General features: G+C 54.7%; 1 protein-coding gene across 2 annotated transcripts in view; it reads right to left on the minus strand.

Annotated features, from left to right (window-relative positions):
• Positions 1-169: 169 nt before the first annotated feature.
• Positions 170-27,528, minus strand: part of SLC26A9 (solute carrier family 26 member 9) — a 28,227-nt gene continuing 868 nt past the window's right edge. The window contains exons 2-21 of one of the 2 annotated variants that reach the window (XM_045048679.1): positions 20,752-20,894; positions 17,910-18,049; positions 17,679-17,789; positions 16,861-17,036; positions 15,205-15,369; positions 14,482-14,634; positions 14,084-14,166; positions 13,187-13,334; positions 12,779-12,892; positions 12,488-12,565; positions 11,850-11,945; positions 9,843-9,949; positions 9,105-9,174; positions 8,679-8,771; positions 8,434-8,547; positions 7,515-7,796; positions 6,369-6,423; positions 5,319-5,464; positions 3,774-3,845; positions 170-2,352 (exon numbers count right to left, since the gene is read on the minus strand). In XM_045048679.1, the coding sequence (XP_044904614.1) occupies positions 2,305-2,352; positions 3,774-3,845; positions 5,319-5,464; positions 6,369-6,423; positions 7,515-7,796; positions 8,434-8,547; positions 8,679-8,771; positions 9,105-9,174; positions 9,843-9,949; positions 11,850-11,945; positions 12,488-12,565; positions 12,779-12,892; positions 13,187-13,334; positions 14,084-14,166; positions 14,482-14,634; positions 15,205-15,369; positions 16,861-17,036; positions 17,679-17,789; positions 17,910-18,049; positions 20,752-20,876 (2,376 nt within the window). In that variant the 5' untranslated portion in view covers positions 20,877-20,894 and the 3' untranslated portion in view covers positions 170-2,304. Of the gene's footprint in view, positions 2,353-3,773; positions 3,846-5,318; positions 5,465-6,368; positions 6,424-7,514; positions 7,797-8,433; positions 8,548-8,678; positions 8,772-9,104; positions 9,175-9,842; positions 9,950-11,849; positions 11,946-12,487; positions 12,566-12,778; positions 12,893-13,186; positions 13,335-14,083; positions 14,167-14,481; positions 14,635-15,204; positions 15,370-16,860; positions 17,037-17,678; positions 17,790-17,909; positions 18,050-20,751; positions 21,087-27,528 lie in introns of those variants that run through there. The other variant, XM_023247800.2, reaches the window with a different exon arrangement.

Consider the following 27,528-nt stretch of genomic DNA (forward strand, 5'->3'; position numbering starts at 1 on the left):
AATCCATATGATTTATCAACAGTGAGAGAAATGTACTGAAATCTCCCATCGTGTTGGTGGATTTGTCTTAGCTCCTTGTTTCCCTCTAGGACAGTTCAAAGCAAGGTCAGCTTTCTCTGGAGGTGATTTGCTTTGCCTTGCTGTAAAGCCATCCAAACACATGCATTTATTCACATTTCAAAACCACTTTATTACCAAAATGAACAAAAGGAGAATGCTGTTTAAATTAAATAAATTACACAAACATCTCGAGTCCCCGGTCTTCCCTGGGAACCCCATCATCACAAGTCAGTATCACTAAGAACATTCAAAAGTATTGAAATTCTGGATTATTTCATCACCTTGCCCTCCTTTTCTGCCTCACTCGTGTCCAGAGAGTGGTCTGTTTGAATTTGCTTGTGTTCTTTTCAAAGTATTCCAACGGTGAAGTTTTCTTCAATGTCTCCCTCTCCCCCATGTGTTTCCAATTTTACCTCCACCGTCTAGACACTTGGTTCAAAGGACCCCTCTACTTGGGGTGTCTCGAGGCTCTGTGACCTTCCCCCACCTCCTGGGCCCCAGTTGGACTTTGAAGGAGGTGGAGTAGGGGAGGGTGAGTTGTCATTGGCTAAAATTCTTGTCCTCCTGGAATTTGGCACTTCGGGTGCTGGGCACGGTGAATCCCAGATAACATTGTCTTCCGCCTTCCAAATTTTGAGTTCCATTGGCAGCCAGATGGCATAATGAAATCACAGAGAAGCAGTGCTTGAAGGCCAAGAATCTGTTGGCTCTTTGCCAGCACCTTCTCCTTTAACTCTAAAAAGACTCGCTAGCTGACCGGCTCACTCAACACACAGACACACAACACAGGTCAGGCTGAAGTTAGGAATTGGGAAGTTTTTTTCAGGCTGGGCCAGCCCAACCTGTTGGGCAGGGTCATTGAGTTGAAGGAGCTTGAGAGAGGCAGTGGGGAGAAGGCCGAAAGGTTTTCTGTGCATTTCCATGGAAATTTCCCCAGACACTTGCACGTGCAATCTATTTATTTTCAAGTCAACAGTCAGGTTCCTCTATGACCTCCTCACATACATGGAAAATGTACCCCTCTTCTCATCTGCCCTAGAAGGGGATGACCTCCGGTCCTGAGTTTATTAAGGGACCCCGCGGAGGAAGACCCAATCTGGATCAGCCCTTTGCCACATTCTGCACCCAGTGGGGTGATGTGGCTGGCCCTTGGGGAGCTTCCTCCCTTGCCTGGCTGAAGGCTTCAGGCCCCAAGCTGAGAAGGGAGAGTTAAAATCTTTGTCTCTTTGCCAAGTGAAAAAAACACAAGGCAAACTTCCTAAGCAGGGGGAGGCATTTCTGAAGTCAGGGGGACCGTCGGGGCTCAGGTCCCACCAGTTGGCCCTGGGTTGGCACTAGCACCCCTCCCCCTCCAGTCTCTGTACAAAGAAGGATTCCAAAAAGTACTTATACAGAACAACTGGTACCTGTTACTATGTTGCCAGAGGATTCTGGTAGCTACCCACCCTGTCCTTTGTAGATTCCTACCCAGCCTCAAGTGGAAGGGAACCGGCCCTGAAGGCACGGGAAGTGATCGTGTTTCAGAGGCTGGCGCAGCTACATTGGTGGGCTGCCCCTGGAGAGGTAGCTCTGGTGGCCCTGAGGGGGCCAACCCCCAGCCTCGAGTCTGAAGTGCTGAATAGCAGTGGAGCTCCCAGCAGCCTTGAGATGAGGAGGAAGGGGACGCAGTGATGAAGATGGAGATTCCGGGCTGTAGGGAGCACGTGGTCCCAGGAGTGCAGATCCTCCAGGGACAGAGCTGGGGCAGCTGGAGGGGACAAGCCTCAGAGTCCTAAGCAAGTTCAGCTCCGTGTCTGGTGACAGCTCGACACCATCTGACACCAAGCTGTGCAGACCCGAGGGCTTTTGCACCCTAGGTCAGCAGGGTCGTACTTTCCCTTCTGTTCTTGGCTCACACTTAGAAGTCGGCAGTCGGGGTGGGGGGGTTCCCCATCAGTTGCCTTGGGCTGGGCATGGGTGGGTGCGGTAAGGTGAGCAGGAGACTTTCTCCTTCCGGCCAGGGCCCTGAGAGTCAGCCGGAGGGTGAAGAGGTGGCTCTCCTTCCTGTTGAGATTGGCTGACTCCAGAGATGCCAGGAGGGGGGCAGGGGAGGGAGAGAGGAGGAGGAGGGGGAGGGGAGGGAGGAGCTCAGGTCCTGGTGGACGTATTCTCCTCTACCGGTCACTCTTTGTGACCCCAGGCTCTTCCTTCTTGGAGTCCCAGATGCCACGCACTCTGGAGGCAGTGTGGGGGCTGGCTGGGCCCTCACAGGGCAGTCAGGGTCTCTGCATGAAACATACTCCCGAACATTTCCTGCGGGACCACGGAAGGACGGGGGGGGGGGGGGGGGGGGGGGAAGGGAGAGCATTAGACCTGTTGAGTTCACAATGGCTGCAACCACGAGGTGACCCTGTGAGCCCCTGGCCAGAGAGAGCTTCATGAGTAAGTGTGTGTGAGTGTGAGTGTGTGTGTGTGTGTGAACAGGGGAGGGGCGGGGTAAGCCCAAGAGGTGAACTGGTACAGAGGTGACAAGAGAAGATGCTTGGAATCTACTTTTTTTTTTTTTTTTAAGGTTTATTCATTTTTCAGAGACATACAAAGCGTGAATGGGGGAGGGGTAGAGAGAGAAAGAGACACAGAATCGGAAGCAGGCTCCAGGCTCTGAGCCATCAGCACAGAGCCCGATGCGGGGTGCGAACTCACGGACCGTGAGATCATGACCTGAGCCAAAGTCGGATGCTTAACCGACTGAGCCGCCCAGGCGCCCCACTTGGAATCTACTTTGAATCACCTCTGGTGTGCTCTGTGACCTCCACGTGTCACAGTCCTTTTTGGCTTCGCTTTCATTGTTAAGTGAAATGACGGTGGAGATGAGACCGTTCTAAAGCCCTTTCTTGCTCTGATAAGCTATTTGGGGGCCTATCCCAGGCTTTTGGAATGTGCTGGAAATTCCACAGGGGCACAGAGATCAGTCTGTCTCTATTTCCTAATGTCTCCCCCATGCCATCAGTGCTCCCAGAGACATGTCCAGGGGACGTGGAACTCAAGCCCAAAAGGGGTGCGAAGAGGTACAAAGTGAGATGTGATTTCTAGTAGGCCCAAAGCCAGACTTCTCTCAACTAGACATCTGGGTTTCTTTTAATTCAGGGCGTTGGGCTACTTTGTCAGGATGACAGGGCCCTGGGGTGGCAGTAACAGTTCACATGTGCACAGCCCTCAGTGCTTAAGGGCAGTAATACTTGTACCCCTTGAATTCACCTGGCCCCACCCCAATCTAAGTTTCCTAAGGTTTCCTAAGGTCTTTGTTTGGTTCACTGCTGTCTGCCCACCCTGGAACTGTGTCAGGCCCACGGTCATTACATATCTGCTGATTAATGAAGGACACACGAATCCCCTGCCAATCCTGTGAGGTCGAGGGGGCAGGTACCACCTATATGCCCCCTACTTTGCAATGATAGAAAACTGGGACCCCGTGTGTTATGTGGCCTGTCCAAGATCGTGTGTGTTATGGATGTTCGTTCTCGAGACTTTCCTCCAGTGCCTCTCCCTCCCCCAGTGATGCCTTTCAGGGAGTGGGAAGCATTAGGATCTGCTGTGATAAGAGAGGTGAGAGAAATGTTGCCTTCAAGGGGGCTGCTCCGGCTTGGAGGTGAGAGAGCCCAGTGAACCCCTTGGGTTCGTGAGGGTCTCCTTCCCAGTCCCGGCCTCCCGGTTGCCCGTGCCCCTCAGCTCACCTGCTCTAAGTCCCAGTAGCTGGGGCTGTCCTCTTCTGAATCATATAAGGACAGCCCAGGGTCCACGGAAGCCTGGAAGGGGGGAGACGAGAGGAGAATGAGCCCCATGACCGAGTGACACAGCGCAGTGCAAATGGCAGCCTCCGGGTAGGCGCCGTGTTTTCTGCCACATGAGTCGCCCTGTTGCTTCTTCCCTCCCCTCCCCCATCTGCCTCACAAAATGTAGCACGGGGTGGTCTTCCCCCTTTCAGCAGAGGCATGTGTCAGGGTCTGCCCTCCCTGTGGGCATCTTAGAGGCAGGGGAGGTTGGCCTAGCTTACGAGGAAGATTGGCTAGCCGCCTGACATTCTCTGGAAATGTTTCCTCATCTGTAAAAGTAGGATAATTAAACTCACTTTGTGGGCTTTCTACATCACCTTGCTGTTGAAAAGGGGTGTGTGTGTGTGTGTGTGTGTGTGTGTGTGTGTGTAATTTATATATATGAATATATTTTGTGATATGCAAATATAAATATTTTCTGTATCTAAAAATTATTTTAAATGTATAACCGTAATAACTGGACGTTATTTGTGCAATAACAAATGGCGAGGATTCTTCCAGAATCTCGCTCTTTTTGCTCTGTGGACAAGGCTTGTGAAACCAGAAAGCCTGTTCCCACACAGTTGTTCTCCCTAAGCATGGAGGGTGGACACCAGGGCCCTTGTGTTTTCCTGGGCGGGCAGTCTTAAAGCACTTGGAACAGATGGCTTCACCTTCATTGGTCTCTTAGAGCAGAGGGCAAATGGTCACTCGAGGACCAGTAAAACCTTTCTTATGACCCCCTGAGGGTGGGAGGAGGTTTCATATATAAAGAAGGCTGGGGCACACAGTCTTGGGAGGCCAAGGGCAGGGGCTGAACCGAAAGAGGCTCTGGGAGCGGGGGGTGGGGGCGGCTGGAGACGCCAAGGCAGGCCCCCCCCCCCTCCATGGGGTGGAGCTTTTTGCTTCCACAGCTTTTAGGAGTCCTAAACAGTGTTATTTGTGGCTCATTTGCATACCACTTAGTGAGCTAGTAAATTAAATGTCAAGAAACTGAGACAAAACTTGGATCCAGTCTCTTTATCCATCACCAGTCTGAAATCTCTAAGCTCTGCTAAATTAAAACGGGCAGGCTTACTCCCTTCCCTTGCCCAAAGCCTCTTCTAGAAAGACTGAAGGAGGAGGGCGGGTGAACAGTGCCAGCAGACTGGGCATAACCTAATATGCCTAGGGTGTTTGGAAATTAATATTAATAAAAGGGTTTACAGTATACAAAGTGCTTTCAAGTGACAGAATAGGCCTAATTATCAGTTAATGCTAAAACAGAGGCAAAAGAAAAGCCCTGTGAGGTAGCTAATGTTAATTTAGGGTGCTTGTTCTACAGAAAAGGAACTCTGAAATGGCAGTTTCAGAAAAGTCAGATGACAGACTCGGTGTTGGAACTCAAACCTTCTCCTGTGTTCTTTCTAACGCCCCTAGTCCCGCCATTTCAGTGCCCTGGGGCCTAGGATTCCCAAGGGACCTTACCCCTTGGAAGTCACGTCCTGGGGCCACTTCTCTGGCAGTTGCCTGGGCGAAGAGGACAGCATCATGTATACTGGGAAAGACGTGATTGCGCTCTAGACACCCATCTTCAAAGACACCTCCATGGCTGATGTCGTTGTACACCTGGGCTGGAAGGAGGAAAAGGCCTTCAGAAAGATAACAGCGTGGTTTGGAGCTGGGGATGAAGGAAGGATGGTGAGGCGCGGGGGAGGGAAGGAGAGAGAGGACTGTGGGTTGTGTTCTTTGCGTCATCCAAAGGCCAGGCCAAGGCATGGGTCTTGCAATACCAGTGCTGGACAGCAGAGGGCAACATGAGCTTGAGGATGCTGAACCTTCCAACCCAGGGCAGAAGGAAGCAGTTTGATTCAGGGAGTCGGTACTTTGTGGCAATTGAGAGGGAGAGGCTAAAGTGTCGTGGAGGAGGCTGCTGCCACTTCTCTGCCTGGATGGTTCATTCTTCCTCTTGCTTCTCTGGACCTATCCTGGAACCTCCAGTGTGTGGCCGAGCCCTTACTTTTGCCAAATCCTAGAGATGACTTCCTGAGGAGTGTCCAGTGAGGGTGGTGGGGATTGCCCACTGACTCTAACTGCCATGGCAGATTCTCTTTCTGAGCAGGTTCAACAGGGCTCGGGACCTGCTCAGGCCAATTCTGAAGTTGGGGAGGCCTCCAGAAGGGTTCTGACTTTCTGCAGGAGGAAAGGTGCATGGATCCCTTCACACTGTGCTGTGTGTCTGTGTGTGCTTGCCGTGTGTCCACATCCCTGCACTCTGCCTATGCGCTAATGATGTGAAAACCCACTGCCCTGTGGACATGTTGTTGGGGCCGTGTATATGCACCTTTTGGAGATGGTGTGTATGTAAAACTGTGTGTGTCTGTGTGTTCCCCAGATAGCTACGGCACGTGCCTGCTTTATGCTTTGGGAGAATGTTTGGGTGCTCTCATTTTCAGTCCCCCATTCAGCATTCCACCGACCTGTTCCCCCCCCCCCACCCCCATCCTTTTGGTTCCCAAAATGTCCTCCTCCTCTTACCGTGGATGTTCACCAAGAAGACCTTCACGCCGATCTTCCCGTAGGTGGAGCTCAGCTAGAAGTGGCGGGGGAAGGGTATTGGGACCGGGAGATAAAAGGAAAGGAATGTTCTGAGTGGGTCTCAAAAGTGATTCACAAAACGCACTTCAGAGGGGAAGCCAAACAAATAAGCAACCCCAAGAGCCCTGGCAGCCAAAGATAAAAATAGCAGCAAGGCACTTCTCCCTGGAGTGTTGGCTGTCGGCTTTTCTGGAAAGCAGGACAGAAACGGGGCTTTGCCAACGAGGCGGGCACTTAAAGCCACCGCGGCCTCTTCTTATGGGGTCAGGTCTTCTCTCTCAGCAGCTGAGATGCCCAGATTCTGCCTCTTTCCCGACTTTGTGGCTTCAGGCAGAATCTGCAGGGGAGGACGGAGGCCCGCCGGGCTCCAGGCCCAGGCTAGGGAAGCAGGCTGAGCCCACGGCTGGGGGGTGCGGCCTTCTGGGCACCTGGCCGATGCTCTCTGGATGGTACTCAGCCTCTGAACTCTCTGGACCCCTCGGTTTCCCGGGACTGCCTCTGTCTGAGCCAACTCTGAGGTTTGCTGACTCCCTGCCATCGGAGGTGCTGCTGAAAGGTTATCAGATGGATGGATATCTTTATTCAAGGTGTCCCATGAACTGCCAATTTGGCATGAGAATGTGGGGCACTGATACTATTTCTCCTTCTCTTCTCAGTGGACTGGAATTGGCTGATGCTGGAGCGTCTGGGTGAGCGTGGGAAGGAGCAGCAGACCACGAACCGGGGCCAATCTGGACTCTACTCAAAAGACCTAGGGGTGGGTTCCTGGTGGCCTGAGAGGGAACCTGAGATGACCTCTGCTAGAGAGGGGTGCCTAGGCAGGGTGGGACAGCAGATATCCCTCTAGTGTCCCTTTCCAGCCACTTGTCGTCTTGGGCTATCTGGGCCTGCTTTGCGGAGAACAGCCTGTCCTGGTCCTGGTCGTGTCTGGGGCAAAAGCGGTCCTCACGAGCCACTTGCCTCCTTGGTGAACTTCGTCTTTCAGCTTGTCGAAATGAGGGCCCCGAGGAAAGGGAGTGTGGGAGAGCAGGGGTGAGGGTGTTGGGGTGGAGGGCGGGCCGGCACTCCCTCTGCCTGGGCCCTCACCTTGCCCAGGGCTTTGATGCCCATCAAGTCCACAAAGCTGACCCCACTCATGTCAAGGATGATGGTGTGGAAGGTGACAAAGGGTGGGACGCTGGCCAGCATGTCACTGGGCTCACTGGGGGTCTCGGCGGAGGCCGATGGCTCACAAGGGGCAGCTGGGGAGCTGTCGGGGCTGAAGGTGATGTAGGACACGCTGGCACCATTAGCAGAAGTCTGGTTGTTGTTGGGGTCGGTTGGGGTGGTGTTCTCAAAGTCCTGCTGGAGCTCCTGTAGGGAGACAGTCTGGGGGGTGGGGATGGGGGTGGGGGTGGGGCAGGGATCAGCAAACTGAATCAGACTTGGCTGCAGTTGAGGCAGGGGCAAGGAGCGTGCGTGTGGAGGTGAATGACTGAATTCGGTGGTGGTGACTATAAGCCCCCGGAACCCCACAGGGGAGGCATCTCCCAGTGCCCTGTCCTTAGGCAGGGCCTGCACGCTTAGTCTCCCACGGACCAGACGAAACTGGAGAACCCGTCCAAGAGAGGCACTGAAGCCTCTGCCCACTCTGCTCTGGGAGAAAGTGCTTCTGGAAACAACTGTGCTCCTTTTTATATTCGTCTGTGCCTGCCTGCTTCTCCCCACAACTTCCATACCCACGTCAAAACGTCTGGACACCCCATGAAATTCACTGCTGCCCCCCATTTGGGGTTGTTCAGAAGTCTATGGGCCATATCATATCTTAGCCAGAAAATGGGGAGGGGCCGTGGGAGTTCAGTAGTTACCCCCAGGAGCTGGCATCCCCTCACCCAAGGAGAAGAAGATTCTGTGGCCACCAGGCAATGGCCACAGAGACGTTATGTCTTTGCCTCAAAGGGTGCTGGGAGGTGGGGCACCAAGGGGCAAGATCAGAGTGGGCAGGCTGTTCCTAGCTTCAGTTCACCTTGGTTTTCATAAACAGAGACTTCCTCTGCTGTGTGGGCATCATTCTCCCCTTCTCCTGCTTCCGGAGGTATTTTTGCTTGGCCAGCAGTACTTTCTGGGGGTCCACACCTGTCTGTAGGGAGAGAGCCAACAGCAGTTTGGACGTCCACCCTCTTTGGAGTGGCCTGCCCCCCAGTCCCCTTTCTCCCGTCTTCTGGTTACTCACTGTTCAACCCTTCTGGTCGCCAGAGTTCTGAACCCTACCTTGGCAATGACCTTTTGCCTGAAGATCTCTGAATTGGCAAAGTAGAGAGGGGAGCAGTAAGTGACAATCTTAACCCCCTCAATTTCCTGGACCTGTAAACAGGGAGACTGAGCTCAGGTGGCAGAAATGCTGTTATTGGCTTTTTTTTTTTTTTTACTTTTTTTTAAAAAAACGTTTATTTATTTTGAGAGAGAGAGAGAGAGAGAGAGAGAGAGAGAGAGAGAGAGAGACAATCCTAAGCAGGCTCTATGCTCAGGACAGAGCCCAACGTGGAACTTGATCTCATGAGTGGGAGATCATGACCTGAGCCAAAATTGACAGTCAGGTGCTTAACTGATTGAGCCACCCAGGCACCCCTTAACCTTCTTTTATTTGGGGTGGGGGGGTACGGCAAAAGAGGGAGGTCATAAGTTTGGATTACTCACCCTATTGTAGGTTTTGGGATTCACATAAATGTCAGTGTCCATGGCCTGGGCCAAAGCATAGCCATTTCGACTAGATGAGAAAGGAGAAGAAAAACTTAAGAACATGCAAAAAACAAAAACACATAAGAGCGTGCTAATAGCAAATTGGCTGGGTGGGAGCTGGAGCAAAAGCAGGGTGGGGTGGGGGCCCTTCCTCATCCCTACTGTCTGTTGTATTGGTCTTTCTGCACCAGAGACACATGCCTGTTGGCCTATGGCTGGGCTGTAACTAGAGGGATGACAGGCCAGCCCTTGACATAGCTCCCAGCGTGGGGCTCAGCACGGAGAAAAGGTGTGGTACACAAGTGACAAGCTTAGGTGGCCCTGAAGTCACCGCTTCCTGGTTCTGAGTTCTCAAGAAGAGAAGACAGGGCTTCTCTAACATAGAGCATCTTCTTCCTGCCCTGGCCTCTTCCCCTGGTGCCCCTGGCCTGTACTCCCTAACCTTTCTATGGGAAGGACACGGCATCTGTCCTCTGGCCTGGTGTTCCCCTGGGGAGGGTCCCGTTTGGTCTGGGGACCGGCATTGCCTTTGGACGGGCTCGGGGTCTCACCTTCCTGTTCTTCTCCTACTTCGTATGGCCCCCAGCCCTCCAAGCCCACGAGGGCTTCCTTCTGGGGCTTTCAGGATATGGCAGTCAGACAGCCCAGCCCGGGCCTGGGGCCCCACTGCTGTGTCGTGTGGGGGCTGTTACTTACAACTGAGTCTGGAAGACCACAACCAGGGCGGAGAAGGCGACACCCACGGCCACACCGTAGGGAAGACTCAGAAAGAACGAGGAGAGGAAGCTCACCATCCAGACACACTGTGAGGAGAGAGATGTCAGAGCAGGCCTGGGGAGAAGGCTGCCTCTTTGGGGAGTCTTCCTGGAACAGCCACGGCCGTTCCCTGTTCCACAACCTCAGACCGGCCCTCCCCTTGCCATGGCATCTTCGCACCGTCTTGTGTCTTGGTGCTCTGGTTACACCTGCACGTTTTGCCTGGATTGAGTGTGCCTAGCGATCGTGCCTGGGTTTTGATAGACAACCCCAGCCCACGCAGGGAGGCGGCATGGCGCACGCTGAGAGCACGAGGGTAACACACGCCTGGTTTCAAAGTTTCATTCTCTCGCTTCCCAGTTATGTGAGCCAAGTTGCCTGATCCACAAGAGGGCAATAATATTACCTGTTTCGTGAAGGGATTGAAAAGCTAAGGCAGCTAAAGGTCCCAGCCCAGCGATGGGCACCTAGTGGTCACTCAACAAACATGAGCTCCCTCTCTCCACCCAGCGGGAGGCTGTGTGTTTCCAACACACGCTCAGTGATCTTCCTGGCCTGACGGTCTGGGGTCTGGCTGTGTGGGTGGGGGGCAGGATTGAATGCAGTTTTGATAGTTGACCCCTTGATGGTCCTTTACAGTCCTCCCAATTCCTCTAAAGAAAACGAACCTGCCCACACTCCCCTAGAGAACTGTGAAGGTAAGGTGTGAGCCCAAGGCACAATGTAAATACCAGAGCCTATATTTGGCGGGGGGGGGGGGGGGGATTGCTGGGATGGGGTAAGAGCAGATCCTTGGGGTGGGAACTGGAACATCGTATACTCCCCTATCCTCGTCACTCACTCGGGGACTCAGATGGGCCACTCACTTCTCTGGCTTTAAGGATTTTCTTTGTGTCCCGCGCAGGTAAGCCTCCTTCCCCAGGAGACAGAGCCACCCAGAGGTTCGCAGTCTAAGATTTGGGTTCCAACCCTGACTCTACCCCTTACTACCTCTGTGGCCTTTGACAAGTTACTTAACCTCTCGGAGCCTTGGTTTCATCATCTTTTTAGAAAAGTTTTATTTATTTGAGTAATATCGACACCCAGCATGGGGCTGGAACCCATGACCCCGAGATTCAGAGTCGGCACGCTCTTCTGACTGAGCCAGCCAGACACCCCTTTGTTTCATCATCTTGCAAGGAGGTCAGTGCATCCTCTTACGGTGGAGCTTAAATGGGGTTTTTGTCAGTGTCGTCAACATATGGTAACCTTATTACTGCTGTCTGATGCTAGGTGCACGGGGCCGGTGACTAATCATAACAACAGGTCATGTTTGCTGAGTGTTTCACAGTTACATGGTACTTACCCATGTGATCTCATGTAATCCTGAGAACCAGTGTATGATGAAGTCATGACTGTCACCCCCATTAGAGATGAGGAAGTAGAACTCCAGAGAAGTCTGGTAACTTGCTCAAGATCCTGGGCTGCTGGCTTTCTGTTCTAGTTTTTTGTTGTTGGTGGTGGTTTTTAAAGCTATTTCTTTTTGCTTTTTTTGGAACTACGCGTCGTAAAAATAATCATAGCCAATTTTTTTTTTTACTGAACCCAGAATACGATTTAGACAGCATGCCCCTTACTTGTATTATCTCCTTTCTTTCTCATAAACAACCCTGGGGCGGGGGGTGGGGTAGAGTATAAGACACCCATTTCCCAGATGAGAAAGTCAAGACTCAGAGAAGTTAAGGGACTTCTAAGGACTTGCTAGTCTAGGGCCCACACAGAGCCAGTGAACAGGTGCGTTAGGACGTGAACATAGGATGTGTCACTCCAACACTTGGGCTCTTAACAGCTGGCTAGGCTAATTAGGGAGCAGAACGGAGGGGTCACCGACAGAAGAGCTGACGCGGCTGTGGGGCTGGAGGAAGGGGCAGGGCACGAAGGGGTACCCAGCGGCCACCCAATACCTACGCAGTCCAGCTTGTTCTTCTTCCACAGGTAATAGGGGTCAGCGAGTTGCTTGAGGGAGTTCTTGAGGTTGACAGCTATCAGTGCTCCTAGCACAGACTGGGGAAACAGAACATTGTTCTTTCTCACCTGTGGTGGCCCCTCCTTCCTGCCCTGACTACAGACACCTGACCCTGGGGCCTGGCAGGACAGAGCTGCAGTTCCAGAACATCTCTGCCTGCAGAGCCCCCCGGATCTCTGCACTCAGTCTCGGGGCTGGAGAGTGCAGTGTAGGTGCTAGGCCATGGGGCCCCTCCCTTCCTCCCTCATCTCCAAACCATCCATGCCCAGGGCCTTCCTAGTCAGGCACTCATAAGCACTCGTAAACACTAACTGGGGAATCGATCCTGAGGTCAGAAGGCTGGAGATTACCACCAGCCCTGCGCTCGTGAGCTGCGTCACCACAGATCACGGAGACTTTCTCAGCCTCAGTTTCCCTCACTTGTAAAACGAAGATAGTAAAACCACGGTGTCTACAGGTTGTGATGAGGACAAAGTGTGACAGTGTCGGCACTTTATAGACTGTAAAGGGTTATGCAGCTCTTAGGGATTGTCCTTACTGGAGTCTCCTGCTGACCTCTGCTGTCCTGCTGCGCTCTTACCTTGGGGAGAGGGTATAGATAGGACCCCAGGACCAGCATGGTGATCATCACTACCAGGGACACACACAGGCTTGCCACCTATTCGGAGAAAGAGTTGGGAACAGGGTGTAAGTGTGGAATTCTCGCTCTTGATTGATTTCCAATAGCTCTCTTTGGTGGAGTGGAGACCGGTGAGGGGAGAGGAAGGTTGGGGAAGCAGCTGGCCTGGCTTTGCATGTGCCTTGGCTTCTCTGGGGCAACTGTTTTGCTACCCTCTCCCCTCTTTCCCCACTCCCCTGGTACAGTGCTCACCTGGGATTTTCCTCCAGCTCCATCCACTGCCAGAGTGACAGAGAGGGCACAGCAAATGACATGGATTTTAAAGAAGGAGCCAAAGAAGTTGCTGCAGCCCAAGGCGATCATCTCCTGTGGGGGACAGGGGGAGGATTGGAAACAGGGGCAGTGGGGGGTGAGCAGCAGGTGTTGTCCAAACCTAGTCGTCCGTACAAGCTGGATCCTGGGCCTAGGACTTGAGAATGATCCTGCTGCTAGAAAGCCCTACACTCCTAGCCCAGCTGAAGCTGGCCTCCTGCGGCCAGAGCTCCTCCTCCTCGCTGGTCGGCACCTTGCTCCCATCAGGTCGAGGAGCCCCAACGTATCTCTGGCCAGGCCTCTGTGGGACCCAGCGCCTCCTGCTTGGCCCTGCCCGCATGGACCTACCTGGTTAGAATCCACGTCATAGCCGTGCTTGCTGGCCAGGGTCCGGCCCACAGCCAGGTTGATGACGTAGCCCACGATGGCCAGTGAGAAGGCCGTGCCCATCATGTCCTTCCACTGTGAAACCACAGGTGACACGGGAGTGGGGAACCTGCCGAGGAGCCAGAAAGGAGGCAGGGCCCAAGGGTGTGAGGAGAGGCATGGCGAGTCCTTCCTCAACCCACGGGGACCAGCGGGGCCCCAGTGTGTGCCAAGGTCTACATGAATTACCCCTTGTCGTCTGAGCCCTCAGTACAACACTGTGATGGCGGCAGCCATAACTCCCATTGACAAAGCAGCAACTTGGCTTGTCCAAGGTCACAGAGCCAGTAAGTGGTGGGGCCTCGTTTGCTCACGCCCAGTTTCTGGACTCTGTGCTCACTAGTCCACAGACCCACAGCCGGCGCCCTCCCCTGCCCTCTTCCCACCCTCCTCCTCCAACCCTACAGCACAAGCCCCACCCTTTCCCACCACCGGGCCCAGCGTGGTGCCAGGCACGGAGTGGATGCTCACTGTTGATCCTAATAGCTTCTCTTCCCCATGAAAAGAACCAACACGGCAGAGCGAGGCAAGGAGCCGGAAAAGGGCTGATCAGAGAGTCTTTGTTCTGGCAGTGTCCACTGAGTGAGACTTTTGGGGGGGTGTGTGGCAGCTAAGACTCACTGTTTGTAACACGGCTGGCATTGGCTGGTTGTACGGCTGTCTTCCGTAATAAGTAATAGAAATAATTCACATTTGGTGGGTGTCACAGAGTCGACAAGGCCCCTTCATGAGAGATTGTCTCATCCTGGCCTCTGAGCCCAGGCCTCCACAGGCAGGTGCTGGTAGGGGGGGGCAGGCTTCCTGGCCACCCAGACTCACCCTTGTTGGATCTGTCCCACGATCTGCATGTGATACTTTTTGGGCATCTTACAGCCCCCGGAGATAGCTGTTGCCACCACCACCTGCAAAGCCCAAAATGGAGAATGGGGACTGGCAGAACAGGGGTCTCTCTCAAGCCTCCCTTTTCTCTGGGGACTCCAACTCCCACTCCCCTGCCTCCTCAAAGGGGAGCAACCCAAGGAGCAGGAAAAGTGGGAGCCATAGATGGGGGGATGGAATGGATTCACCCAACTTCCTGTTCTGCTGGCCCCCGGCCGGCCGGCGGAGGAGGCGGAGAGGGTGGGGAAGGGTTCGTGGCTTTGGCTGGGGCTGGATTCCTTTTCTCATGGCCTCTCTAGCCTGGCCCCCCGCCCCCCAGCCCTGTGCAGGGTCCTTACCACAATCATCTCTGTAGGGATGGGGAAGCGGATCTTGTGCATGTAGCGAGCATTGAGCTCCTTCACCAGCACCAGGAAGACGCCACTGATGAGGGCGAAGATGAGCGAGGCGATGTTGGTGTGGGGGAGGTTTTTGCAAATGTCAATGAAGGTCTGGGGGAGAGAGCATCATGCTCATGGGCTCCCACTTCCTCTTCCACTACTATCCCCACCCTTGGAGGTCTAACCCGGCAGAAGGATGTCATCAATGTGAATGGGGGCACACCAAAGCAGAATCCAGACCTCGGTCATGAATAGTATCCCCTCTTCCACCTCCCTCTCCCAAAAGGCATGCTGGGAATCTCATGCCAGGATGGGAATGGTGATTCTCTTTCTCTAGAAAGAATTCAAGCTCAAGGAGGAAGGATGGAGCTTAGACACAAGGACGGACCTCCCAGGCAGGGAGGGGTTGAGGCACTGTGTCAGGGAACTGATGGAGAGTAAACATCTCCTTTTCCGCAGGAATTCACCATCGAGAACCTCAGTGAGCCCGCAGGGTCATGTGTTTGACCCTCCCTCCCAGAGTGGGAACCCCCTGGGAATCCTCTCTGAACAATGGGCTAGCCAGACCCTTGCTTGAGGACGTCTTGTAAGGAGGAGCTCACGACCTCTTAAAACAGTAAACCCTGCTTCTGTGTCTGCCTGAGCCCCTCCCCATTCGCAGGGATGTGTGCCTAGACTCACAAAGACAATGGCCCCCGGGCCCGTGTAGGACGGGATGGTCAGTCCAAAGATGTACTTGAGCACCGAGATCAGGATCTGCAGGCCGGCTGCCGTCATGAAGCCCCGGACGAAGGACTCGGAGAGGTAGATGGCCACAAAGCCGAACTGCACGAAGCCCAGGCCCATCTGAGGGGAGAGAGGTGGGGGTGGGGGTGGGGAAGACCAAGAACGGCCCGCAGCTCCTCCGCGTGCCTGACCCAAACCCAGGCTGCAGTTCTGTGCAGCCGCCCTGGGCAAGTGAGCCCTTTGTGACCTTGTCTGGCCCTTTACGGTGCCAGCAGACCTCTAGTCTGGTTTGGGGCACAGGCCTCTTTGTCACATCATCTCTCTGGCTTTAGTTTTCTCATCTGCAAAATAACCCTGGTCCTCTCCCCGTGCTTCGTCTCCACCCGGTTGCCTAACCCAGATCTTAGGAGTCATCCTCCCTCACCCCCATGTCAGGGCTCTCACCAAGCCTTTTAACGTTCCCGGCAAAACGTTCCTTAAGTCCACCCCATCTCAGTGGCCCTCCCCGTGGCCGCCTCCCTGGCCTAGGCGTTCAGCGGCCTTGCCCGGGCTTCTGCATAGTCTCCTAACTTTGACTGTAATCCACCTCCCCACCTCTCTTTTCCGTGGCCTGAATGATCTTTATAAACTGCCAGTCAGACCCAAGGCCAGTGCAGGGGGGACAGACTTCAGACTTCATTGTCTAGCCTCTGCCTACCTTTCTGGCCCCTTCTCGGGCCCATCCCCCAAAGGCCTCCTGCTGTCCAGCCGCACCAAAACGTCTTGCCTTGTCATTCCCTGGTCAGTTCACACCCCAGCCTCAATGCTCTGGGGTGCATCCTTCTGCCCAGACTGTCCTCCCGTGCCTCATTCATTTGGTTACGGGCCAAGCTCTATTCATCCTTTAATATTCAGGTCAAATGTCATCTCCTCTCTGAGGCGAGGCCTTCCCTGACTCTCTCCTTGGTGCTCCCACCGCTATGGGAACATAGCTCTCTTATGGTGCTTATCTCCCTGCCTACAAGTTTATCTGTTGACGTGGTTGCTTCCTCTGCTGGGCTGTGAGCTCCTGGAGCACTGGGCCTCTTCTTTACTTAGCTCTCCCCCCAGGGCCTAGGCCAGTTTCTGGCACAGCGACACAACCAAAAATGTTAACAGAAAGAATGAATGGATGGATGAATGAAAGGTGTCCTCGGAGGTTGCTTCCTGCTCTTGTGTTCCATCACGCCGCGTTTCCCCTCGTAAAACCTAGCAGATTCCTTTGCAATTTGTGTAATTTATGCTGTGCGAGTGATGCTGTGGCTTGGGGCAGAAGAGGCTGGAGGAGGGATAAGGGATGTTAGAGAAACAGGAGGGCTGTGCTGGAGAGGAGAGAGAGTCCGTGAGCCTTCCAGACAGTCTAACTCGGGACAGTTTTACTGGGAGCCGAGACTGGTCTCATAGACCTGCTGGAGGCAGGTGAGGAGATATACCGATTCCTCAAGGTCTATTGTGGCCCTGGGAATGGGGGAGAGGGAGGAGGAAGGGCCCTGAATCAGCTTTAATGTCAAACTGGGGCTTTGAGGCAGGGGCAGGACGGAAAGATGTCCCCCTGAGCCCGCGCCCTTGACAAGGCCGCAGCCGTCCCCTCACCTGGATGATGGCAGTCAGGCAGGCCAGGGTTGCTGACACGTGCAGCCTCTCAGCCTCCATGGCTGCCGTGTCCACGTAGCTCTTGTTGGTGGCGTTGTTGAAGACCCAGAATTTCGACTCTGGGGCCAGCTGCAGACAGATGTTACCCACCAGGATGCTGATAACGGCAAAGGTACCTGTGGTGCCCACCCAGCCGGCAGGAGTCAGAGGTTTGCACCACACCCAGGGACGACACAAAGGGGCCCAGGAGGGAGTGCTTCCCGACCCCCGAGGAGATGGACCCCCACATCTCCAAGGCTCCTCTCCAGCAAGAAAACCAACACTCACATGTCACCACGATCTACGCTTTTCAAGATGCTTTCACCTCGACCGTTAAAATTGTTTCATTGGACACGTGAGGAAATGAGTTTGGAAATACAAGCGGGACCTGACCCAGAAACAGACCCTGTGACCAGGCCCTTTTTCTCGATGTCACTTAGCACCAGAGAGCTCCAAATATCCCTGCAGGGACCGGCCTGAGAGTAATCCCTCCCATCTCCTTAGCACTTTATGCACACGGTATGCCTTGTTCCACCAAGTCTTCCCCACGTGCCAGGGAGGGAGACAGAACAGGTAGTGCTAACCAGGCTCACGGAAGCTAAGTGGTTTCTTCAAGGTCACAGCGGACCTGGGACTGACGCTCACAGTGACGGTCCCTTCCGGACCGCCCAGCACCAGCTCTAGGAGAATGCAGATGGAAAACACCCAAAGCCCCTTTGCCACATCCCCTGTCCTTGTGGTCCAGGTCACCTGGCCTGCTGAGAGGGGAGAGGCCTTACCTGGCACCATCTGGTGTATACCCCCCAGGAAGAAGTAGGTGAGGAGGGGGAAGAAGGAGGAGTAGAGGCCGTTGACTGCAGGAAGGTTGGCCAGCAGAGCAAATGCCATGCCTGCAGAGAACAGGAGATTGAAGGCTCGGGGGCACAGTTGGGGTATGGGGGTCACAGGGGACGGGGAGAGGAAGGGGGAGAGCGGCAGGCCAAGCCAACCTGGGGGACAGACCCCCTCACCTTGCGGGACCTGGATGGATCCACCGCTGAGTCCGCCCAGCAGGTCGGGGACGATGTAGTCTTTGATCTTGTACTTGGGGAGCCAGGAGAGCACGGGGAGCAGCCCAAACACTGCGGCTTTGATCTTGGCCGTGGAACATCTGGAGGGGAAGAGGGCAGGCTTCCAGTCGGCACTGCATGGTTTGGATACTCTGAGTTGGGGAGGGATATTATATATTCTGTTCCTGGTCATGCGTCATTCATTCATTCACTCAGTCGTTCAGAATTCATTCACTCATTCAGCCCCCACACCATGCAGTAGGCCGGGGACACAGAAAAAAAGGCAGGGGCTTTCTTTGGAGAGCCATTCACACACTCTCGGTTTTAGCTGGGTGTCTGGAAACAGCTGCTCATTTGGGACATCCAGAAGACTCGGCGTAAAGGCATGGATTTTGCGGTCACTTAGCCTTCCGAGCTGCCGAGTCCAGCCCCCCATCTCAGATGACCTTTCTCCGGTCTGACCAAACGCAGGCCCGGCACCCTTGTGTGGGCTCCTACAGCTTCGTGCGCACACTGGGTTATAACTGCTTGCTTTTCATCTGTCGTTCTCACTGGAGAATAAACCCCACCATGACCCAAAGTCTATCTCTCTGGTTCATCTTTTGTACCTTGCACATTGCATTGGGCTGCTTAGTAAATATTTGCTGAATGAATGAATGAGTGAATTAGTGAAAGGACTGGCTGGTGTTGAAACTCGGCCTGAGTGGGGGCTGTTGCCATCTTTCTTAGCACTTCCCCCAAAGAAGGCTCCATTGTCCCTGCAGGGTGTGCCTCTGCTGACCGACCGTCCTTCATGTGTCATGACTCCAGTGCTGGAGTTCCTCCCACTGTTAATTCGCTGGGGGCGGAAGGAATGGGGGAGCTGTTTGTTGGCCAACGCAGGGTGGGGAAAGTTGATTCCTTCCCTATTTGTTGAACACCTTGAGGTCTTTTCATAGAAACTCAGGAGCGGTAGGAACAAGGGCCTAAAAAACTCAGGGGTGACAGCTCATGGATTGATGACTGGAAGGGAGTGGGAGGCATTTGCTTTTCTTCTCCCAGTCGAGGGAACTCAAATACTCAAGGCACATTTGGTGACTCACTAGCCTGCTCTGATTAGGCCTCCTTTCCCGCCCGGCACCAATCCCTGCTCTTTGCCATTATTTAACAATAATTTCTCCAACACTTGGTTCCCTGGATGTCACCCAAGACTAAAAGCAACGCAGACAATGCTTTGTACCCTGTGGGGTCTGGACAGATTTTCTGTCCCAACCAATACTCTGTGGAAGGGCATCACCCTCGGCATCTGAGTCCCCGGTCTCCTCTGGGGCGGGTGGGTGTGCCTCTTCCATCCTTGGTCAATAGCTCCAAGCATCTCTACAGCTTTGTCATAAGGGAGCACCAGCGCTGCAGGAACTCTCTCAGGCTTGTTTGTGGCAAGGAAAACTGGACTCACATATAGAGAGCTGAGTAGGGGAAGACAAACAACCCCCTTGAGGGCGGTATCCGTCCAGCCTCATTTGCAGGCCTGTCGTACGCTGGGCAAGGCAATCTGAGGCCTGATAGAATAGCTGGAAACAGATGCCTACACAGAGGCTTCAGAGGCCAAGAGGGAAGTGGACAGAGGGATTAGCTTTCTAGCCATTCATTCATTCATTAAACAAATATTTATTGGAGCACCTTCTGTGTCAGGCACTGCTTAAGGCTCAATGCCAGCCTCGTGGAAATTGTTAGTTCCCTACATCACTTTATAATTTTAATCTATAGTCTTTTAGGACAACAGCAGATACCCTCGTCCCTCCAGCACAGCAACAAACCAGACTGAAACTGTTTGGTAACTAAGGTCGACAGAGCCCAGCTGTCCCGGGAGCCCAGCTGTCGGTAGGGTGTCTGGACACTGAACACCCAAGGCTTTGGCTGTGACCCAGCGGGAATGGAGCCTCCCGGGAGAAGTAGGGTTGGACCAGGGCTTTTGGTGAAGACTCAAGTGGGTGATTCCCCTGGTCCGAACCTGTTCCACCTGCACCTCCACTTCAGCATTGCCAGTGACCTCAATCCAGGTACCTGAATCAGCTGTTTCCCCAGGGGAGTGAGGAAGAGCAAGTTAGCCCACAGCCAGGACTGAGCAAGGTCTGCCAGAAGTGTAGGGAGGGGGAAGGTGAAGCTCATAGCCGCAGGTTCCTGGAGTATGGGCATAGATCACCTCCTGAAGCCCCCTCCTCGGAGGTGAGGTTTTACTCCCCACTAGCGCAGTCTCACAGATCTGAGAGTGAAGAGAGCCCGGGGGTCTGGCAGGACCACATCCTGGTAGGTGTCCTTTAGGAGGGCCCAGGAATTTAGGGGCTGCCTTTGGGCATTTTCTGGATCAGGAAAAGGAAGGAACATCTAGGAGGGCAAGAGGACAAAGGGCATGGAGTGGTGGTGGCTTCAGATTTTTCGTGATCAGGAGGGAAGAGGACTTCCAGCAAGGCTCTGATGCTCCCTCTGCCCCATGTGGTAGCAGGCCCATCTAGAGCTCCCTTAAGAAACGAAGAGCGACTTGAGTGGACTGAGAAGATGGCAAGACTTCATGCACGGGTTGGAGATGCCCTACAACTCTTCTGAGACTGTGGATGGTCCTTGCGGCTACTCCCCATCCTCCACAGGGTGGGTGTCCGTACAGGGGGGGTTGTAGGATCTTAAAGTCAGGGTTCCGAACCTCCCCTCCCCGAGACTTCCCCAAGCCCTGTCTTAGGGATGCTGGTACAGGAGCCATGCTCTGGTGCAGAAAGGATTTTGGCGGGGGAGCAGAAGAAAGAGGTGTCTGGGCTCTGGGCCACGTTACCTGAAGGCATTGCGAAGTTTCTCTCCCAGTGGGTATGTCCGGTCCTTCTTCTCAAACTCATCATCAAAGAGGGTGAGAGAGTACGCGGCTCTGTCTACCACGTAGCGGGGCCTGGGCTGGCTCATGTCTGGGGCATTTACAAGCTTTGGGAGAGGCAGAGGAGGGGAAGATGAGGGGGCATCTCTCTCCAGTGCCAGCTCTGGCTTTCTCTCTCTAGTTCTGGCCACAGCAGGGTTTTATTCTGGTCTCTTCCCCGCCCCCATCCAGCAAGGTGCCTCCCTTCCCTCTTTCAGGTCTTTCCACCAGACTCACTTCTTCTGGTGGCCTTCCTTCCCAGGTACTGATGATGCACACACTTGCCCTGGCTGTTTTGCTTGGCGCCCAGCACGTGGCTGGCACGCCACACCTGTGACATCACCGTCACCCCCGCCGAGCACCGGGCAAAAAGGAGGCGGGAGGGCAAGGGCAGGAGTCACAGCTGGATGTCAGCACATTGGTCCCATCCCCCGCCCCAACCCCCGCTGCTGGTGCCCCCACAAGCCCCTGTCCCTCCCCGGACCTCGGTTTTCCTGGCAGAAAGGCTCATACTGTTCAGCCAGTCAGCTTGGAAGAAATAGAGAAAACCACCTGCCCGGAGGCAGGGGGATGGCTGAGGTGACCCCAGGAAGGCCCTTCTGGAAAGAGACAACTAGGACTTTACCAACAGGTTTTCCCAGGGGGATAATGGTGTGTCTGGGGAAATCAGGATGGTCTGTACCGGCTGGCTCTCCCACGGCTTCCTGTGCCTGACCTTTCCCCCACCCTGTGTGCTGGTGTTTCTCTCCTCCTTGCTTTTTGCGCAACCTGGCTGATGTTCCAGGAGCTGCGCGGGGCAGAGCTGAGTGCCAGGGCCCCTGAGGCCCAGAGGAGCTCCCCGTGGGAGCCGTTCCCCCCTCCCTCCTACAAGTACCGGTCCCTCTTCCTGTACCCTGCCCTTGGGAGCTGGGAGAACTCCCTAGGAGAACCTCTGAGGAAGAGGAAAGAAGAAAGAGGTGGGGCACGTTTGGAGGAAGGAGGTGGGCAGTGTGGGGTGGCTGTGGCCAGTTTGGCAAAAGATCTGAGCTGGAGTTGAAAGTGAGAAACCACACAGGGGGCTAGGGATGTCCCTCGGCTTCCCGCGGGAGAGCCTGGCTGCCTAGGGGTTATCGGAGGCGAGCGGGTTGGTTGATGCCTTTTGCGGAAGAGAACGTGGCGGAAAGATGGAAAGTACATTCGCGAAGGGTCCAGAAACCTGGGTTTTAGTCCAGGCTTCAATGGTGGGGTGGAGCAGACCTCACCTCTCTGAGCCTCAGATTCCTGGCCAGTAAAGTGGGAGAAACACGTCCATCTCACCGGGCGGGTATGACCATGAGGTGGGATATGGGCAAGAAAGGGGTATGTGAAATGTACCCGAAATGAGGCAAATGGGAGTCGTTACTATCAATGAGATGGTACCCCGGGTGATGCAGGTTGGGTTGGGGAATTCGATTCATTTGGTCGCAGGACCCCGCGGTCCATCAGAACCTACGGGCGAGGGCTGGACGCCCCGCCAAATCACTGGGGTGATATCCGGCGGGGAGGGAGTTGGGGAAGGAATCCCCTCACGGTGCCTGTACCCAGCCCCTTGCCTGGACACACTCAACAAACGCTTGTGGAACGAATCACTACACGGTGTTTTGGAGGAGACATGGGCAGAAGTGAGTAAAAGCGATGGCACGTGAGACATCTCAGCGAGAGAAGAGGCCGAGCAGCATAAGGAAAACAGCACATGCTTTAGAGCCAGAATGGCCTGGGTTCAAAGACTCAGTTTCTTCATCGGTAAATGGGGAAAGTAACGGTTCTGGGTGGTTGCCATGAGGATGTGGAATGAGACTGTGTGCACGAAGGGGCGGCCTTCCCAGGCACCTGGTAAGCGGTAATGGTGATGATTATTAAGGTAGGAGGCTGCTGCCTTCCTCTTAGGAGAGACTATCCAGAGGCCTTCAGTCCTTCACCCTCCGGTGAGGCAGGTGCCCCTGCTTCTCCTTCTCCTCCCTGCCCCTGTTGCCCCTGTTGCAAGGGTCTGGCTTTCGAGGTGGCTTCCCGGGTGGGCCCTTTGGGAGCAACGAGTAGGGAGCACGATTGTCTAGAGGAACCCAGAGGTCCAACTTGGCTTTAGAGAAAGACTTGCGGTTCGGAGGAAGGAGTCTGTCCCTGGCCACCGAACAGACTGCCCGCGAAGGAATAGCCGAGATGTTCAAGGGGAACCGAACCCAGAAGAGGGAGCCCCTGGGAAGAGGGGGTGATGGGAGATCTCACTTCGTGCCCCTGGCAGGTGGCGGGTGGCCCTCGAAGCCCTTTCCCAGGCTGCCTTTTCAAAGGCTCTCAGTTCTAGTAGTGTGTCTGTGGGGACGAGGTCAACGTCTGATCCCACGGAACCCTGCTAACCCAGCACCCCCTCGCTTCCTCATTTTCCCAGTGGGGATCTTCCTCCCTGTCACCCCGGCCACCCCCACATATGCCCTTTCTTCACCCCCTGCCAGCCTCCACATTCAGCTGTTCATCAAGCCCCATTGCTCTTTTCTTCCAGTGTCCCTCCTGTCCCCCACCCCCTCAGTTCTTATCTCACACCTGGACTATTACATTAGCCTTCTGACTGATTTTTCCCATCTCCAGCCTATACCCGCTAATCAGAAACCCTCAGCCTCCTCATTTCCAGGAGGATCGAGCCCAGACTCCTTATTTGGGTGTGTTTGTTCTTCTGCCATCTGGCCCTGTTTTGGGGGACTCGGTAGAGCTGTTGGCTGGGTCTCCTGACACCATCCGGCACGCCAGACAGGCCGGGCTCGGGTTTACCCCCGGGCTCTGTCCACACTATCCTCCTTACCTGTGATGCCCTGACTCATTCTGCCTCCCTAGACCTGCCCATCCTTAAGACCTGCTTAGGGCCCTCCTCCTCCCCTCCCCTCCCTCTCCTCTTTGCCTTGCCCTCGTCTACCTCCTTCTCCTCTTCTATGAAGCCTTTCCTGGCCACCCTGGCCTGGGATCTCTTTTTCTCCTCAGACCTCCTTTATTTGGGCCTCTCCAGCCCGCACTCCAATGTTGGCTTTGGCCACTCCTGGCTGTCGTTTCCAGGGAAGGGAGGGAGGCAAGGGGGCGACACTGGTGGAAATCCTTCTGGGAGGGGGTGACTCAGGATTGTTTCTGCCCCAGTGTCAGGCCTCCTACGGACGGGGACCAGATGCTGGGGGAATTCCCACCTATCCAGGCTAACCAAGGAGAAAAAGCTCCCTTGCTTTACTGGAATGCAAAATCTGTCCTTTCCCGTATGCTTTGCCCATTTCATTCTAGAAATAGGGTGTCGAAGAGGAGAAGGCTCTGGGAGCTTTCCCAATCTTGAGTTTGTGCCACACAAAAGAAGGTGAACCCAGCAGCCGGCTCGACTCAGGAAGTTTTGTCTAGAAGGGAACTTGAGCGCCAGGCTGGTCTAATCCTCTCGTCTTGTGGATATGGAAGCTGAGTCTTAGAGAGAGGTGGTATGGGGATTTGAACGGGGCCTTAGGCTCTGTCTTAAGTGCTCCTCTTGGGCCCCGGTCCTCCTGCTCCTGCTCTCTGGGGGCTGTCCCCTGAGTGGCATCCAGAGTGCCCCTTTCGCACCACCCTGGTGACCTTCGACCCCAGCCGATGAGCGAGACAAGATTTCTGAGTGCTGCTTCTCCCCTTGAGGGCTCTGCAGTGGTTCTGACCTCTCTTCTGGCCTTGGCTGCCTCAGGACAATGACAGACAGAGTGGCAAATCTGTAGCCACAGGAGCTGCCCCAGCGGCTGGTGAGGAGGTGCCCTGGGCACACTTCCTAATTCCAAGAATAGGGTTGAGGTGGGGTGGGGCTTAGGAGGGGGGTTACTTCATCCCTGGCCAGTGCTGTAGGCTGAGGAGGAAAGGGGGATGGGAGAGGCCAGGTGGCGGGAGGCACCGCCTCTTTTAGACAGCTCTGGGGTTCTCAGAGAGTTAAGGGGCTCTCGGGGACCCCCAGACAGGGCTCCTGCAATGCTAGGTCAGGGGTGGGAAGATGAAAGAGGGAGCAAGAAAGGGAGAGAGGTGTAGAGGACGTGAGGACTTGATCCCTAGTTAAACAAACACAGCCCTACCGAGTGATGTCAGCATCGCTGAAAAAAGTGCCCCATTGCCATAGGTGTGTGTCAACCAGCCCTGCCTCTCATCAAACAGTGTCAGCCCCTCTCCGCCTCCCATCCCCCACGGGAGCAGGGATAAACAGCAGGTGCCATGTGACAATATTGAGGAACAAAAGGGTGCCCCTGTCGCCTCCCGCTTTGTGGAGGGAAGGAGGGGCAGGTCCTGATTTACTGGAGAGACCTGGTTGTGGGGGGGTGGGGAGGGCAGGAGTGGGGCTTGAGGGAAGTAGAGGGCCAGAAGGGAAGAGCATGCCCAGCATAGGAGACGTGGGTGTGTGGACAGTTTCCAAGGCTTGGCAGGGAAATGGGGTCACATTTGGGGCAAGGGGGATCCAGGGTTCTTGAAGAGCTAAGGAGCCGGGGAGAGGGCAGGACAAAGGGGAGCTAGACTCTGTGTGTGTGTGGGGAGGGGTTATGGGCTGAGCAGACTTCCTCCCAGGCTCCTTCAGGGCCCCTCATAGAACCCTAATGCCCCCCTCCTGCCCCAGTGAGTTTGTCCAACAGAAAGCCCACAGGTATCTCTTCCCAGGCGTATCTCTGCCTAGGTCTGTCTCCATCAGCAGAATACTTTGGACAGAGATGGGCTCCAGCGTGGCACCCAAGTTAACGCATAGAGAGGCTCGGAGCGGTGCCTGGCCACGGTGAACGCGCCACGGATTCTGACCGTGTTATTATTACCATTACTTTGGTTACTCCGGAGGATTCTCGTCCTTGCTCTGCAACCGCAGTCAGGTCACTCTGCCTTTCCTGGCCTTTCTTTTCCTATCCGCCTGCATTCGTTCATCCAGTCTGCCCTCCCTCTTCATGCCCTTGTCCCTCCGAAATTTCCCAGGACTGGTTAGAAGAGAAGCAGAGAATCTTTTTAGACGAGGGCAGACGCTCTCGGGAGCAGGTAAGAGCCATCTGTGGGGTTTTGGTTAGGTCTGGAGGTGATCCTGTCATTGTGGCCCAGGCTGACTTCCTCCTCAGCCCTGCTGTGTGTGTGTGTGTGTGTGTGTGTGTGTGTGTAAGGTGTGTGTGGGGGGGTTCTTTGATGGGCACATGTGCCAGGCACGGGAGCAGCCCCGGCACGGTCGACTCGCCCTGGCATTCTTATCACTTGTCCCTACTGGGGCGGTCGCTGTGTTCTGGGGAGAGGAAAGGTCACTTTGAGGTTTTCTCTTTGCTCTAGCTGCTGGTTCCTTCCCGCCTCATCCAAAGTGGGAGCCACAGGGCAAGAGCCATCTCTGAGCGGCCTGTGGCTGTGGCTGGGGATGGGAGGTGGGGACGGGAGAGGAGGGCTGCCCTCTCAGCTGGGAACTGCATCCCCGGCAGGTGGAGGGAGGGTAGAGGTTGTAGGTCTCCCTGGCGTTTTATCAATATTCCTTTATTCCTACTGCCCGCGTGTTTCTTGGGCAAATTTCTCACCCCGTTTTCCCCCTGGTCTGGTTTCCTCATCAGCCACATGGAGAGAGGGATGCGATATCCCTGAGTTGTGTTCCCGCTCTCTGGCAGTTCTAGGGACTGGTACCCTTGCAGGGGAGAGATTCATGGCTATCACCCCCCAAATCCCCTCGGTACAGCCACTCTCTCCTCCTTCTCTGCTTCCCCTACTGGGGACAGCAGTTGGGCTGAGGAAATAGGCTCCAGCAAAAGGGATTGAGGTCAGACTTTGCAAAGCACTTTCCCGCAGTGAGCCCAGACCAAGGTCACGGGATCCCTGAAACAGACACTTAAAATAGGCTTAGTCTTACTTGGAAGCGGGCGAGTGGACAAGGAGACCAGTGAAGGGCCCTTCGGTCTGGTTCAAGGACTCCAGAGCTTGGTCAGCACCGAACTGGTATCTCCTTCCTTCAGGGAGCTGGCTGTGGTTATTCAGTCCAGATCAACACACACTCACTCAACACCCACTACTTGTCAATCTCTAGGAAGACTCTGGACATTAAAAGGTAGAAGAAGAGTCCATCTCTGCCCCCAGGGTTTTTTACAAATGGGTATTTAGAACAGTCGCTGGAGTGTGGGAGGTGCTGGGAAGGCCAAGGTGGTGGAGGGGACATGTGTGTTAGTCTCCATGCTGCCCAAGGTGGGGGGGGGGTTGCCAGGTTCTGAACACTAGGACCGTGGGGCTCTGGGTGTGGGGAGGGTGTGGGGGGACCATGGGGCTCTGGGTGTGAAAAGGAAGTGGGGGGACTGTGGGTCTCTGGGTGTGGGGAGGGAGTGGGGAGGATTGTGGGGCTCTGGGCTTGAAGAGGGAGTGGGAAGGACCGTGGGGGCTCTGGGAGAGCGTTGTCTCTGTGAGTGAAGCCATCCAGGGGCATGGCCCTCTCTTCATCTGCCCTACTTGGGGCACCATGCCACTCCTAGGGGCACACTCTTAACTCAGGTCTTCCTTCTGGTGGCTCAGATTCAACAGGGCCAAGTATAAGTGGGGGGTTCATGCTAGAAAGAGAAAAGATTGGCTGGAGACCTCACGGTCTGATTTTGAGGAATGGGGGCATTTTCTGAGGGTGGCTTGGGACCCCTCAGAGCTTCAGGATGGGGGGTTAGGAAGCTGGGAGCTGGGGGAGCTGGCCCAAACCACCGTCCGGACCAAAACCCTCTTGTGTGG

This window comes from Felis catus, chromosome F1 (genome assembly GCF_018350175.1).
Source record: "Felis catus isolate Fca126 chromosome F1, F.catus_Fca126_mat1.0, whole genome shotgun sequence".
In the NCBI taxonomy this organism is placed as follows: Eukaryota; Metazoa; Chordata; class Mammalia; order Carnivora; family Felidae; genus Felis; species Felis catus.